The sequence below is a fragment of the Geotrypetes seraphini genome, chromosome 12 (genome assembly GCF_902459505.1).
Source record: "Geotrypetes seraphini chromosome 12, aGeoSer1.1, whole genome shotgun sequence".
NCBI lineage: Eukaryota > Metazoa > Chordata > Amphibia > Gymnophiona > Dermophiidae > Geotrypetes > Geotrypetes seraphini.
The window spans coordinates 56,319,374-56,335,735 of NC_047095.1; the positions used below are offsets into that span (position 1 = coordinate 56,319,374).

Genomic DNA, 16,362 nt, shown 5'->3' on the forward strand with positions numbered 1-16,362 from the left:
AGCCGACGCTGGCGTAAGCAGCAGGTTAGGGTTGCTGCTTGTGCCGAGGTCATTCAAGAGGTTCAGGGGAAGGGACGCGGGGTGGGGAAGGAGAGGGTGGCGGAAGCGGGGCCTCTCACCCTTGCTACGCCACTGTTCCTAGCCAATACAGTGCTCCCCCGAGATTCGTGGGGGTTCCGTTCCAGGAACCCTCGCGAATCTCGAAAAACCGTCAATATGCTGCCTGTAAGTCCAAAAGCTATCAGAGGGCTGTACATTCAGGTATTATAGCCATTTTTCTGTTCCTGGAGGCTCACAAACTGAGTTTGTTCCCAAGACAATGGAGAGTTAAGTGACTTACCTAAAATCACAGGGAACAGAAGTGGGATCAGAACCTTTATTTCCCTGGTTCTCAGCCTGCTGTTCCGAAAATAGGCTCCTCTTCCACACCAGTACACAGTACTCCCCCGATATTCGCGGGGGTTCTGTTCCAGGAACCCCTGCAAATCTCAAAAAACCACAAATACAGTTTTTCATGGGGGAGCCTGAAGAGGGCAGCGGGAGAGCAGCTAGAGCGCCGCAAGTGCAGGAAATCTAATAAGGAGCTGCCCGACTTCGTGCAGGATGAGGCGGTCGGAGCGTACTGCGTGTGATTTTCGGCACTCGCGGTGCTCCGGCTGCTCTCTCCTGCCTCTCCCGCTGCACTCTCCTTGTCGGCGGTTCGCGGTCTGAAAATACCGCGAATGACCGGGACCGCAAACCGCCGACCACGAGCGAACACTGTACGTTCAATGTTGGTATCAAAAGCTGCAGTTGGCCTAGTCACCGTTTGCAGGAGTTGGTAGCTTTGGTTTTATTCAGTGTGTCTTGGTCTCTGCCTTTCCGCCATTGCAGCGTTTGTTCTCAGCTCCTTAGAATTGCCCTGTACATCTGCTCTCTGCCAAGGAAGTAAATGGTGTGAAGAGTGTTGTGTAAAATTTAAGTATAGAAGAATACTCTAGTGGCTATACTTGTAACTGGAATCAGTCCATATAATTATACCAAGAAAACTCCAGTTGAATATAAATCTTCAAAACTTCAATAATTATTCAATATTCAATTATTCAATAATCATTTCAATTATTCAATAATTCAATTATTCAATAATTGAAACAATATAATAAAACAATTATTCAATATTCAATTATTCAATAATTATTTCAATTATTGAATAATTGAAATAATTGATATAAAAAGAAAAAGAAAAAAAGTTATATTTTGATCCGATGAGATCCTATGAAGATCGGGTTCGGTGGGCTCTGTCCACTAGAACTAACGGGAGATTAACCCTCTGAGGATCGAGTATCAAAGTATTCCCTTATGAAGTTTTGAAGATTTATATTCAACTGGAGTTTTCTTGGTATAATTATGTGTAAAATTTAAGAGCATTGTGTGGTGTTTTTGAATACATGTCCTTGGAGGTAGTGCGTGCAGGGAAGGCTCGTTTTACTTTGTGGCAACACATACATGGGCCTGTCAATAAAATCATTTTTGTGTGTTTACAGCCATTTATGTCGCCACGGTATGCAGGAGGTCCCCGGCCCCCCATCAGGATGGGAACTCAGGTACTGTTCTCTCTCGTCTTTTTTTTTTTTTTTTTGCTGTTATTCTTCTGGCTGCGGTCAGAAGTTCACTATGAACTGAAACTCAGGGCGGGAGTGAAAGGAAAAAACTATCAAGGCTGCCTAAAATGTGCAAGATTTACTAGAGTGGCTTAATTGGATTTGTGAAGGAAGAGTGGGAAGGACTCCATTAACAATATTAAGATAAGAACTTGCCATGTAAGTAAGAGGAGAAGTGTTATACTTTTCTAATTGCCTGCATTTGAGGTTGTGTTCTTCTCCCGCCTCCCTCCTCCCTCCTGTGTTGGGGTTTTAAGCCGCCTCCTGCTGTGTGTCTATAATTTCAGCACTGTTTTTTCTCTAGTTGTGTACAGAGAAACAACCACCATTATAGTTTATAGAAATGTTATTTAGAAACAGTATTTGCTGAAGTGATAATGAAGTCCTGATTACCCCTTCCCCTCTCTCGATAAAAAGAATTCACTTCTATATTTGGAACCCTAATGTGATGACTTGTCATGCATTATCCTGAGCAAGTTAGCTGTCTTTCAGGCATGACATGTTGAGACAAAGTTGAGTTTACAATGTAAACTTTTCTTGGAAGTTTTGAAGATTGGGGAGTGGGGGGGGGGGAGAGAGAGAATTGAATATTGCTGTTAGCAGAGAAATGGCCCAGAGGAATGCTTGGAAAGGAGGTGTGGGGTCAAGTGGAACAGGGCACGTCTGCATTTTTAGTTGCTCTACCTTCATTCTTCTCTGAATTTAAAAACAACAAGGAGGGCTTGTTCACATCGTTTTGTGACGCGAGTAATGCTTCTGACTCTGGCATTCATGTCTAACCCTAGCCTGTAGGGTAAAATGATGGGTGGGCTGCAAAAATTAAACGAGAATCTATTTAAACTTTAGAAACATAGAACATGTCGGCAGAAAAGGGCCACGACGGCCCATCTAGTCTGCCCATGCTAATGGCCTACCCCCTAACTACCTCCATGAAGAGATCCCACATGCCAATCTCATCTTTTCTTAAAATCTGGCACGCTGCTGGCCTCATTTACCTGTTGTGGAAGATTATTCCAGCGATCAACCACCCTTTCAGTGAAGAAATATTTTCTGGTGTCGCCATGAAATTTCCCACCCCTGATTTTCAACAGATGCCCTCTTGATGCCGTGGATCCTTTAAGGAAAAAGATAGAAACATAGAAAAAAGATAGAAACATAGAGGAAAAAAGATAGAAACAGAGGAAAAAGATAGAAACATAGAGGAAAAAAGATAGAAACATAGAGGTAAAAGATAGAAACAGAGAAAAAAGATAGAAACATAGAGGAAAAAAGATAGAAACATAGAGGAAAAAAGATAGAAACATAGAGGAAAAAAGATAGAAACATAGAGGAAAAAGATAGAAATATAGAGGAAAAAAGATAGAAACAGAGGAAAAAAGATAGAAACATAGAGGAAAAAAGATAGAAACATAGAGGTAAAAGATAGAAACATAGAGGAAAAAAGATAGAAACATAGAGGAAAAAGATAGAAACATAGAGGAAAAAAGATAGAAACATAGAGGAAAAAAGATAGAAACATAGAGGAAAAAGATAGAAACATAGAGGAAAAAAGATAGAAACATAGAGGAAAAAAGATAGAAACATAGAGGAAAAAGATAGAAACATAGAACTTTGAGATAGAGGTTACATGGTGTTCAGTAGTACCCATTTTCTTCAGGTCTGTGTGCTATGAGAGGTCATGGAAGGAAGGGTGGACTTGAGCGGCATCAACAAACATGGCCCTCACAGAGGCCCCCTTCTCAGAACCTAATGCCAGCGTGCTAGACTAGCGCAGGTGTCAATCTGGGCAGAATATCCAAAGGGCTTTAGCTCGGCAAACGACATGGGCACCAAAAGCGACCACAGATTGTAATTAAATGTAGTCCTACGGATGTCATTTGCTCTTCTTACCCAAAGTTCGGAGATCAGCGCACAAATGAACACCGCTCTTAGTGCAGGAAAGCTCCCACTAGCTTGGAGCTGGTGTTAAGGGTTATGAGAGAGGATGATTTTCTGTTTAAAATCTGCTAGTTTTGATTTGTTTTGGGAGCAGAAGGAAGCCCATGCAGGTCTCTAGGACAGCGTCCCACAAAAATTCTGAAGCCACAGCGCACTAAACTGGTGGCCGCGGCTGGAGAGCATCTGGAAGTGCACGGATGCGATAGCGTCATGCGCTTGCATAACGTCATCACGTCGACATCCATGCATGTGCGGAGGGCCCGCCAGACGGGGCCCTGAGCCTGCTATTACTACACTGGCGGTGGGGGGAAGGGTGCTGCAGGAGGAGAGGCGCTGGCACTGGCTGTTCACTGAAAGCAGGCACGTCCTGAAAGCAGTCAACCGGTACCTCTCCTCGCCGGCGTCTTGAGGAACACCCGGAATCTCGCTGAGGCACAGTTTGCGATATACTGCTCTAAGCGCTGGTCCTGAGAAATGTGTGTGAGTCCAAGCAAACGCCAGAGTGAAAGTTCTCATTGGAGCATGTTCTCTGCACTTAAATATAAGCCTTTCAAGTGAAAAAAATAATTTTGGGAAAGCATATATTTAAAGAATGGTGCAAATGTGTGCTCCACTCTCAGGTTTGCCTGACTCATACACACAAGAGCTGTGCTTACTGCAAAACTCTTGTGCAAAGGCGCACACCAGGCGTGTTCCTACTGCTTACTTTGTTTCATAGCACGCATACAATATGAATGCCATTATCTGTGAGCATTAGGCAGATGATGGGCCTTGTCATCCAAATGGGACATATGGAGTCAGTATCACAGGTGCATGCCTTTACATACAACCCCTATTTATACCAGATATAGTGAGCAATTATTTTTAATAGTGATCATTCTTTATTACATAAAAGCCTCAGAGGGTTCATAGTCAGTGGCGCGCAAGACATAGTCAGTAGTGCTGACAATTCATCGCAAGAAAGAAGCACGCTACCGAAAGCCGCCAAAAAACTTATTTTGAAAGAGCTCCGATGGGGGGCGTGGGGGGGTCCCCCCGCACTTTAATGCATAGTGTTTGCGCTGCCGTTGGGGGGGGGGATGTGGGGGTGCAACCCCCCACATTGTAGAGAAAACAGAACTTTTTCTGATTTTTTTCAGGAAAAGTTTTGTTTTCTCTATAATGGGAGGGGGGTTGCACCCCCCCACACTCCCCCCCCAATGGTAGCGCGAACACTATGCATTAAAATGGGGGGGTTCCACCCCACACACACCCTGTCGGAGCTCTTTATAAATAATGTTTTTCGGCGGCACACTTCTTTCTTGCGCTGAATTGTCGGCGCGCTGGTGTTTGGCGCGCGATTATCCCGTCACCGCATTATAACTCCAAACAGGTTTAAAAGTGCCTCTGCTAGACCCAATCATTGGTTAGAAAAACCTTTCTGTACTGATGTATCAAATATCTACAAAATTGCAAAAAATTAAAAAAATAAAAAAATCAGCATATAGCTCTTTCAGAAATTTAGCTGCAATGGCTGAACATGATAGTCGTCCGATCCCGGCGATAGCTAATGTTTCGCTGAGCTGCTTTAGGGAATCTTAAAGGCAACTGTAAACTGAAGAACTTTAGCAGCTCTTCTACTAAACTGCATTCATTGCTAATGTGAACTTCAGGAGGGAAAAATGGTCTAATGCATTTATTTATCAAAAAGTATACAAGCTGAATATCCAAAAAAATAAAAAAAAATAACCAACAAATATTCAGAATAAAGCTGCTAATAGTGGAAGGAAACAGGCTGAAAGGCAAGTAACTAACATGGAGAAAAAGACCTCAGTGTTTCAAGGAAACAACCAATAAACTATATGTTCAGTTATAAACTGCCATACAAAACACATCCCAGGTCAAAAAACTCCATGGAAAAGATTCATAAAGATACAGTTTAAAATACACAAGTTAAACTGCAAAAAAACAGCAAAAAACTGTAAAAACTTGCACTTATCTTCCATTCATCTTCCACAAGCAGTGGAAATAAATATCCGTTGCTCCAATACGGAACCAGACACACTTTTCAAAGAATGAACTCAGTATTCCCTTCGCCAAGTGGCTGCGTCAGGGGAATAGCTTTAGAAAGAGAGCAACTGCTTCAAAAAATCTTCCACGGGAAGATTTTCTAATGCATTTGTTTGCCATTTGCGTACACTAGCCATGTGGCTAATGGGTTGTTTTGGGGGGAAGGGAGGTGTTGGGACAGAGATTGGGCATGAAAGCGCTATTCAGTTAGTGCACTGACATTAATATATTCTACTGCTTTACTAAGTCACTTAGTAAAGCAGTGTTATTATTATTAGAGAATGACACGGTGACAAAATTCATCACCGTTCCCGTCCCCGTGGATAACCGTGGGAAACCATCTTCATGTCATTCTTTAAGGAGAGAGGGAAGAATCAGAGTATGAATGGCCACAACCACTGACCCTCAAGCTTTGCTTTGAAGAATGCTGGTGTAGAAGGACTGAGGTTGAAACAGACACTACAGAATGACAGTCTCTGGTATCCAGAGCAGATATTGTGATGTCATAATGCCTCATTCCACCAGTGCCTAAGAGCCAATCACATCAGTGATGTCACAATGGCTTCATTATCCTTGGCTCACATAAGAATCAGAGTATGAATGGCCACAACCACTGACCCGCAAGCTTTGCTTTGAAGAATGCTGGTGTAGAAGGACTGAGGTTGAAATAGACACTAGAAAATGACATGGGATTATTTCCCACGGTTATCCGCGGGGACGGAACGGTGATGAATTTTGTCACCATGTCATTCTCTAATTATTATCACCCCTTTTGCTAGTATAATTCCCTTTTATAATAGGATTAATTTATTCTAACCGAATAATGCAGACAACACGGGAGCCTATAGTGCATCCTAAATAGGAGGCGGTAAGTGCACCTGGGTTAATTCTTTGTTAGTAGTTGCATGCTAAGACAGCTACTACTTATTTATATAGCGCTATTAGATATAAGCAGCGCTGTACATGAAACACGTACAGGGCAGTCCTTGCTCGACAGAGCTTCCAATCTAACGAGACACAGGATGAAAGGAATTACTTGCGGTGGACATGATTAAAACAGAAAAGGGTAGTGAACAAGTGACTAGGAGTTGGGAATTGGGAGTTAAAAGCCTCAAAAAGATGGGCTTTTAGCCTAGATTTGAACATTAGCCACAAATTTGGCCTTTTTCAGTTATCTTTTTCTGACGGTGCGCTGTTATGTCTCTGGCATTGTAGAAATAGGCTTAACATGAGAAAGTCCCGTGTTAAGACATGCTAAGCCCATTTACTAGGGCAGCTTAGTAAAAGGGCCTCTTAATATACAGTGTGCTGAGGCATTAAAAAAAAAAAAAAATTCGCATAATCTGCTTGAATTATGTTGGTGTTCTACTCAGTGGCAACGCAGAAAAAAAATCTGTTTTGCATCCTTCTTTCTAAAGATCAGTAAAAATAGATATCTATAAACTGAAGCACAAGAGTGAATTGTTTGTTTGCATGCATATTGTATCTATGGGCAATAGAATAGCCTGTACATATAAGATTTATATATATATATATTTTTTTTTAATGGTCTGGCCTTTGGAATCGGACCTAGCTTTAATTAACTGGGAGCATCCACAATTAATTCACATTCCCCTTTTTCAATTAAACCTGAGAAACCACGCAGGCTGCTAACGGGAAAAATAACATTCATCAGAGAAACGGAGGAGCTTGTTTCGGTTTTCCTCATGTTCACCCAAGCTGTATCTTCCATTTTTTCTTTAAAATCGAGAACTTTCGTGCAGTCTGGCTGCCGCTGCTGCTTTTGAATATTTTACAGTTACCTCGGTGCTTTCTTTTCCTGCTTCTTGATGGTGAAAAGACAGCCAAGGCTTTGCCTAGCGCTTCTCCTTCCGTCAATAGAGCCAACGATCTACGGCTGGTAGGAACATCAAAAGCGACAATTGCTCCGTTGGGTACAGTCCTTACTGCTGAGTCGCTCAAAGGAGAGGTAACTAGTCTTGAAGCAGCATTAAGCCCCACTAAGTGGAAATCCCCCCTCAATCTTGAAGAGAATACATCTCGGAGGTAAGCCTGCTAGGTGGCTACAGGGATCTCAGTTGTTCCCCTGGACCTAGAACTGCTTCTAATTCCCTGCTGGGTGAGGGACAGTGGGAAGAGGGGAGTATGTTTGCTGTCAAAAGGAGAGTGCTGATATTCAGGTGCCCTGTACAAACCTCTGCTGCCTAGTCCTAGTTAGAACCAGCAAAACCTTCAGCTATTACCTTAGATGCTGTATAAGCTGCTTTGGTAACTTTGGGAACAACTAAACTAAACTAAACCTTAAGTTTATATACCACATCATCTCCACGGGAGTGGAGCTCGACACGGTTTACAAAGCTTAAAAATATAGGAAGAGAGAGGAGAAAGATTTACAAGGGCATATATAAAGAGGGGATGTAACGGGAGAAGAGATGTTATATGTTAGAGAAAAGCCAGGTTTTCAGTTGTTTTTGGAATAGTTGGAGGGAGCCCAGGTTCCGCAGCGGGATAGTGAGATCGTTCCAAAGGCCCGTGATTTTGGAGAGGAAGGATCATCCCAGTTTTCCTGCGTGGAGGATGCCGTGTAGAGAGGGGAAGGATAGTTTATGTCTGTGGGCTGATCTGGTGGTAGCAGGCGTTAGAGTGAAGAAGGATAGAGGGATTAGGGGCGGAAGGATGCCGTGAATGATCTTGAACGCCAGGCAGGACTACAAGTGACTAATATGGAGAGGGACCCTAGGGTTGCTTGAAGATGACTTCTATACCCTAGAGCAGTGTTTCTCAACTCAGTCCTGGAGTACCCCCTTGCCAGTCAGGTTTTCAAGATATCCACAATGAATATGCGTGAAAGAAATTTGCATAGAATGGAGGCAGCGTGCGCGAATCAAGTTTATGCAAATTCAATGTGGATATCCTGAAAACCTGACTTGGCAAGGGGGTACTCCAGGACCGAGTTGAGAAACACTGCCCTAGAAGGAAATGTTAACGAACTAAAGTAATCAATTGAAGACGGAACAACAAAACATCTATTCAAGAGACCAAAGGAGCAGTAATTAAAAATAATGTGTCACTGTGGAATAGACTGGAAATTCTGGAGTACAAGAAAAGAAATTTAAACTTAAAGGTGATTAATTCTCCACAGATTCCCTTTATAGACCATAAAGAACTTTTCAAGAGATTCATATGGGAAAACTTTGGATTGCCAGATGGGGCATTTCCTCTTTTTCAAAAAGTCTTATAAGCGGAAGATCAGAGAGCAGGAGAAACCCAGGAAGAGATTTCGCCTGATAGTTTAAATCTTGATAAATCTTGATATCTATGGAGGATAGTCAAGATCACAAAACAAGGAGAAAAGGGTGGTCCCAACCTAAACCGCAGTAAAAAAACCAACCGAGAGCAAACAAAACAAAACTGCAGATCTGTGCAAGACGTAGGCAAAATTTATTGTGACAAAATAATTATATGCAAACCCTTTTACCAATCAGGGGACCCGACACGGTCCGTGTTTCGGACAAACCTTCGTCAGGGGTCCATGGTTAAAATGGGATAACAGAAAAAAGTCACAAAAAATTGTAGAGTAGCAGCAAAAGTATTAGCCACGTCGGGATTCACCAACTGCAATGAACCATCGCAAAAAAGTTCAAGCAACTTTGTTGGTATCATTTTGCATTTGAGACCGATATGGGCTCTGTATTACAGCTATACGTTCAACAACAAAAAAACTGTGTTTTTCGGGTCGTCATTTTGGATTTTCCATGATACCTTGAAGCAGATTCAGGCTAAATGGATATCATTTCTTACTTTAAGATTAGAAGTACAGAACATAAGACTAAGAATAGACCAATGGTCCATCTAGCCCGGTATCCTGTTTCCACAATGGCCAAACCAGGTCACAAGTACTTGTCAAAAACCCAGATAACAACATTCCATGCTACCGATCCCCAGGACAACCACAGGCTTCCCCCATGTTTGTCTCAAAGCAGACTATGATCTTTTCCTCCAGGAACTTGTCCAAACTTTTTTTTTAAACTCAGCTATGGTAACCGCTGTTACCATCTCCTCTAGTAATGTGTTCCAGAGCTTAATTATTCTCTGAGAGAAGAAATATTTTCTACCATTGGTTTTAAAAGTATTTCCCTGTAACTTCAAATTTGATGGAGTAAAAAAAATTGATTTATGTGCACCTGTACCATTCTACACAACTCAGGATTTTGTAGACCTCTGTGGTATCTCCCATCTGCTATCTCTTCCAAGGTGATGAGTTCCATTCCCTTTATCATATTGGTCACTCTTCTTTAAACTTTTCCTAATTCTGCTTTATCTTTTTTGAGATATGGCAGCTAGAATTGAATGCAATACTCAAGTGTTGTCCATGGGTGGCAGTTCTTTCTGTGTTTTACTGTCAAGAATTTGATAAAAGTTGACATTCATAGTTCTATTTTTTGGGGACTCAAAATTGTTCTAAGTAGCTAATTCTGTCATCTAGGTTTAGCTTGGCTTTAAGTTCTTAAAATAGCCCACCTATACCCTTATTATTTTTTCTTTATTATTACCTCTGTGATTAATAATCCTCAATCTCCTTTTTGGTTTCACTGATCTCCCCTACTATATTGGAGGCTCAATTAGTGATATGAATATTTAAGTAGTTGTTTTTTGTTTTTTTTTTTAATCATTTTGATTTTCCTGTATTATTAAGAATGTTTGTATATATTGCATCCTGTTTCTGGGCAAAGATATTTTGTTTAAACTTGCATAAATAAAACATTTTTAAAAAATTGAGAACTTTTAAAATATCAAAGGATAAACCTTCTTTGGTTTATATGTTCCTGTAGGCTTCCGTGGCTGGCATCATGATAGTTGCAGTTGTCCGGGTCTCACTGCATCTGGATAGGTAGAGCCAAAGGTTCAGGTGAAAAGTCGGTTTTACCTATCCAGACCCGGTGAGACCTGGACAACTGCAACAATCTAAATTTGGTTTGACTGGAGGTATTGTGGAGCGAGCATAAATGGACCCGAGGTGGAGTGACAGTCTACCAAAACCAAAGGAACTGTGGAACTGGTGATCTTGATGAAATCTTTATTTGAACGAGGTGCAGATTAAAATAAAAATGAAACGCAATATAAAACACAGTAAAAAGTTTGTGGTATAGGCCTGACACGTGCTATGTTTCGGTCATAAAAGACCTTCTTCCTGGGTCCGGTACTGCTATAAATCACAAGTTAAAAATTGCAAAATGAGCAAAACAAGATACTGTATAAGGTTGAGCATTGCCGATCAAAGCGATGCCCTACTAATCGACTTTCTACCTTTATGCAGTGGTGGCACCTTGACTGCAGGGTTTTGAAAGGAGCCCTGGTGCATTGCTGTAATCAAGGACTAGGACTGCAATAACTGGAATGATTGAATGGGGTATAAAGTAGTGGGAAAAATCCTCTGGGTAATTGCAGTGCCGGTCCCAATTTCAGTTCCAACAAAGCTTGAAAGTCTGAAGGAGCAGAAGAAATTGCTGGGCCCTCAAAAAGTAGAGGAGATGTAACATAGCGGATAACTCTATTTCTTTTTGGAGGTAGAATCTTCTTTCCTGTGCCAGTTGAATGGTTCAGCGTCGATGATGCTATGTTTTTGTAGGAGAGAGAGCAAGAACTGTGCAGCATTTGCCAGGAGTCTGTCTAAATTGGGCGCTTTCAACCCATTCTTTCAGATATCTTCAGGGTATCCACAATGGATATGCATATGAGAGTTTTGCATGTACCACGTGTGTTAGATACAAATCCATCATGTGCATGTTCATTATGGATATCCTAAAATCTAACTAGCTGGAGGTGTCCTGAGTATGTTGTCTGAAAATGTACATAATGTGGACCACATAATGTAAACGGAACTCTCCCTTCATGGGCAGTGGAAAAAGTCATAGTTTCTTAGGAAATATATATAGCTGATTTCTGCTGCTCAAATATAGTATTTTTCCATGTGTACCACTTATTCCACCTTTTCCTCCTAGCCTCCAGGTGCTGTTCCGGGTGCACAGCCATTGCTATCCAACTCACTGGACCCTACACGGCAGCAAGGTGAGAGGCACCGGACCCTAGAAATTGCTTTTTGCAGCCATCCTGTAATGACATAGGAGTGTTGCCCAGAAATTGTGCCAGCCAGGTGACTTAAAGGCGTAGCTGCATCGGGGGCAAGCGCAGTACTGTTCAATATTATAAAATTTTCTGTTAAGTTAGCTGGGTGGTCAGTAAAATAAGCTGGATGATGCACTCTAGAGAATGACACGGTGACAAAATTCATCACCGTTCCCGTCCCCGCGGATAACCGCGGGAAACCATCTTCATGTCATTCTTTAAGGAGAGAGGGAAGAATCAGAGTATGAATGGCCACACCCACTGACCCGCCAGCTTTGCTTTGAAGAATGCTGGTGTAGAAGGACTGAGGTTGAAACAGACACTACAGAATGACAGTCTCTGGTATCCAGAGCAGATATTGTGATGTCATAATGCCTCATTCCACCAGTGCCTAAGAGCCAATCACATCAGTGATGTCACAATGGCTCACATAAGAATGAGAGTATGAATGGCCACAACCACTGACCCGCAAGCTTTGCTTTGAAGAATGCTGGTGTAGAAGGACCGAGGTTGAAATAGACACTAGAAAACGATATGGGATTATTTCCCGTGGTTATCCACGGGGACGGTGATGAATTTTGTCACCGTGTCATTCTCTAATGCACTCTCTCAAAAGTTTCTGGTGAGAACACTTCCTAGTAAAGGAGATGATGGCAGAAAAAAAGCCCATCCAGACTTCCCAGTTACTCTGTCCAGTGTTAAGGATATGGTCCAGCTGCGAGATTTCTCCTTTTCCAGTGCAATTTCTCTTTGGGTTTGTTTTGTTCTTCCTTTTTTCTCCTTCGTCTTCATCTTGGTTAGACGTGCATACAAAAGATCCCCGTCTTCATTTCTTCCTGAACCCACGCCAGACTGCCAAGTTCTACAGTCTATTCCCCCTTTCACGCATTGTGATCCTAGTCCCTGAATCGCCTTGTAATTCCTTCACTAGCAAGGGCACGATTAGATAGATAGTCCATGAGAAGATATTACCACATTACTTGAGACTAGAATTTAATTTAAGACATTTCAGAAGAGGTTCAAAAGTTATTTTTCTTTGGCATTTAATGATTTGGAGCTCTTATTGGTGCAGGATTGGGAGGAAGAGGGGATTGATGTGGGACGTAGGTTGCAGTCAGAAAATCTGCTCTCTTGGTGTACTATTTTTTTTCTTCTGTCCTAACAATTGTGAACTTTTCTTTTTGACCTTTCTGCTTTGTTCTGTTGTAAACCCTCTGATCTGGTGGAAGTGCTGTATAGGAATAGCAAAATAATAAATAGCAATTCTAGTGTGGTATCTGACTACCTAAACCCCCCTGCATGGCCTGTCAGACAAAGCTGGTTACATAAGTGCCTGCGTTTCCACTAAAGTATAATACTCACATTTGTGTTTTACCTGAGCTGCTGTTCTTACATCTGCTACTTTTTTTTTGTCTTGCACAGGACACCCTAACATGGGGGGACCGATGCAGAGAATGAATCCTCCACGAGGGATGGGCCCAATGGGTCCTGGGCCTCAGGTAAACCATTAGCAGATGTATTCTGCTACTGCTTAGTCACAGAAACATTTAAAGTGCAATAAGGTTTTGCAGTTACTGCCAGTTAATTGTTAGATTTGATGTGTGATGGACAAAAAAACTTCTACGTTAACTGTTGGAGATGGTCTTACCATTCAGTAATGCAGAGAAAAACCTTTTTACTGCGCTTTTTTTGTTTCCTTCAAACAATTTTTTATTGATGACAATTGACGTCCACATATCGACAACAATCATGACATCCAGTGAGTAATACAGCCAAACTCCCGCAACATGTAAAGTAATAATAAAGCTCTAGTCATCAAACCTATCTCCCACTCCCCCCCCCCCTCTCTGCCGTCCCACCCCTACAATCTGCCTAAAGAAGAAAGGGTAGGAGTCATCTTCATTCCTCCATCCAACAAGTAATCCGGGGACCTGGGTTCTTATAGTCCCCGAACTGTAGAAAGAACAACTTGTATTGACGACCATGAAAGAACTTGTACTATAAACACAGAAGAAAAACAACGAGGTCATTCAGATGTAAAGAAGTAAAACCATAGGTACTCTAACTGCCATCCTTATGGCGCTTTAAATGAATCGCAGGTAATCTGCAGTTACCACCTTAAGAATAGGGAACAGCTCGCTGTACTATGCTGTCGGTCACATCAACAAGTTACCATGCGCTTAACTGTAGGGGGACATTTCAGGCCCCTTTTTTGTGTTGACTGTTTTAACGCAGGAATTACCACACCACTGGCAAGGCACAGTGTTCAACGCTTGGGAATTCCTGCATTAATTCTGATAAACTCATCAACTAGGCCTTAGCGCTAAACTCCTCACCATAGCATGTACAGTTAGAGTATCTCGAATGTTTACATCTACCGTAGCATGTATACCACCTCCTTTTACTAACGCATAATGCGGGTTTTAGCGCCGGCAGCAGTGGTAACTGCTCCGACCTTCATAGGAATTCTCTGAGCGTCTGAGCCGTTACCGCTGGTGCTAATTAGCAAAAGAGGGGGATAGTTAATCTCGGTTGTTTACTTCTTTAGCTTGTATAGAGCATCTCGAATGTTTATATCTACTATAGTTACCTAATGTATTGTAGATGTTCTCTACTTACCGTAACTCGGTCATTGTACCACTAGCTTTCCAAATATGTCTTGTCCATGCTATGTATGGACTCCTGTAACCCGTTCTGGGCTCTTTTGGGAAGACAGGCTAAATACATGAATAAATAAATAAAAACGCCTGACACAGCTTAGTAAATAGGCCTCAAAATGTTTGTTTAAAAACTATATATCAAAAACATTTTACCCTCCTTGTCCAATCCATCATCCTCTCCAGATTGGACTATTGCAACTCTATCTACTTAAGCCTAACTAAGAAAAACCTCCACAGACTCCAACGGATTCAGAATGCCGCAGCCAAGCTCATCTTCGCTAAAAGTAAATTTGACCATGTCTCCCCGCTCCTGGCCAAGCTCCACTGGCTTCCGATAATCGCCAGGGTCCACTATAAAGGCGCCTGTTTAACTTTCAAAATCCTATATGGTATCCTCCCTCCCTTTATCCCTCTTTCTTGGAATTCCTCAAACCCTAATACCACCAGATCCTCCCACAAATTAAAACTATCCTTCCCCTCGCTAAAAGGCATTTCCCACACAGGAAAGCTAGGGACCTCCCTCCACTTCAAAATCACTGAGCTCTGGAACAACCTTACCTCCCCTCTTCGGAACTTGAGCTCTCTCCAAGTTTTCCGCAAACATCTGAAAACCTGGCTTTTCTCAAAAAATGTAAGTCTCCCTCCAACTTAGGAATCAAGGAAACTCTTATATCTTGGCATCCCAAGTCCTCTAAATTTTCTTCACACTTCTACCTCTAACCCTCTGTTGTAGTTGCTTCCTGTTTCTCCTACTGTAAACCGTGTTGAGCTCTACGAACGTGGAGATGATGCGGTATACAAACCTAAGGATTAGATTAGATTAGATTAGATTATATATATTTCTATACTGTTATTAAAAAAAAAAAAAGTAAACAGCTTATTTTCTGCATAATTGTCAAAACTTGGCCAATTTCATTAAAATTTGGGATATACTCGTACACTGAATAAATTAGCAATAAGCCTACTACATGCACACTGGCATTGTGAATTTTCTCTGATGTGATAGAGATGGGCCTTTTCTATTTTAAGTGTGGAATTTCTTTTCCAATATGTATTATATTGTTCTTGTTAACCCTTTGGTTTGAATAAGGCAGTATATAAAATTTTAATAGACATAAACATGGTATGTACAGGTGCCATTTTGCTTTAAACATAAACAGTTGCCATGGTTTTCCATCGGGAGACTCTGATCCTTATTAAAACTTATCTTTATAAGCATAAGTCAATAGCAGGAGACATTTAATGCCGCCCACTATTGACTTCTGCTTATAAAGATAAGTTCTTTTATTATGTTGGAAAAAAGTGATAAAAAATACTAAGTATAGAAGATTGAAAGAATGAATAAATAACTGGATCGATAATGAATAAGAATTTACCCAATTGCTGAATATGCAGAATGAGTTAGATATTAAAATATTCTAATGGATCCAACACTAATTATATGAATATCACACTGCCATTTATTTCCTCCCTATAACAGTAAGTTTTGGTGCAGTTTTGGGATACGGTGGTCCAGTGAAGGGTTGACATTTGATGTACCACCTTTCTGTGATAAAACCAAATTGTTTTACATATTATATACGGGTATTTTCTCTATGTTAAATGATCTGCATTATTTGCAATGCAGTTAACATCATATATTGTGATAGTGTTAAGTGGTCTTCAGTATCTGCTGTGGTGACTGCAAGGCGCAGTTCACCCCCCCTCCCCAAATTGCCTGCTTACTCCCTGCCCTTTTCTAAACTTTGCACTTAGACACATAAATAAGTGTGCGCTAAGTGTCAAGCCATAGCATTAATTATTTCTCCGGAGACGAGCAGGGGATATGCAGCCACACTTGTTGGTGAAGTCCTCTGACTGAGCCTGTGTGTCGGTGCTCTCCCCTAGCTATAGTAAGCGTTTAGCTTACTGAGCATGTGCAGGACAAGAACATAAGCAGTGTCTCTGCT

The 16,362-nt window shown here is 41.5% G+C and overlaps 1 protein-coding gene across 2 annotated transcripts in view; it reads left to right on the forward strand.

Moving 5' to 3' along the window:
• SSBP3 (single stranded DNA binding protein 3) overlaps window positions 1-16,362 on the forward strand; it is a 300,528-nt gene that overhangs the window by 245,918 nt on the left and 38,248 nt on the right. For both annotated transcript variants that reach the window (XM_033916155.1, XM_033916156.1), the window contains exons 7-9: window positions 1,524-1,583; window positions 11,630-11,696; window positions 13,176-13,252. In XM_033916155.1, the coding sequence (XP_033772046.1) occupies window positions 1,524-1,583; window positions 11,630-11,696; window positions 13,176-13,252 (204 nt within the window). The remainder of the gene's footprint in view (window positions 1-1,523; window positions 1,584-11,629; window positions 11,697-13,175; window positions 13,253-16,362) is intronic.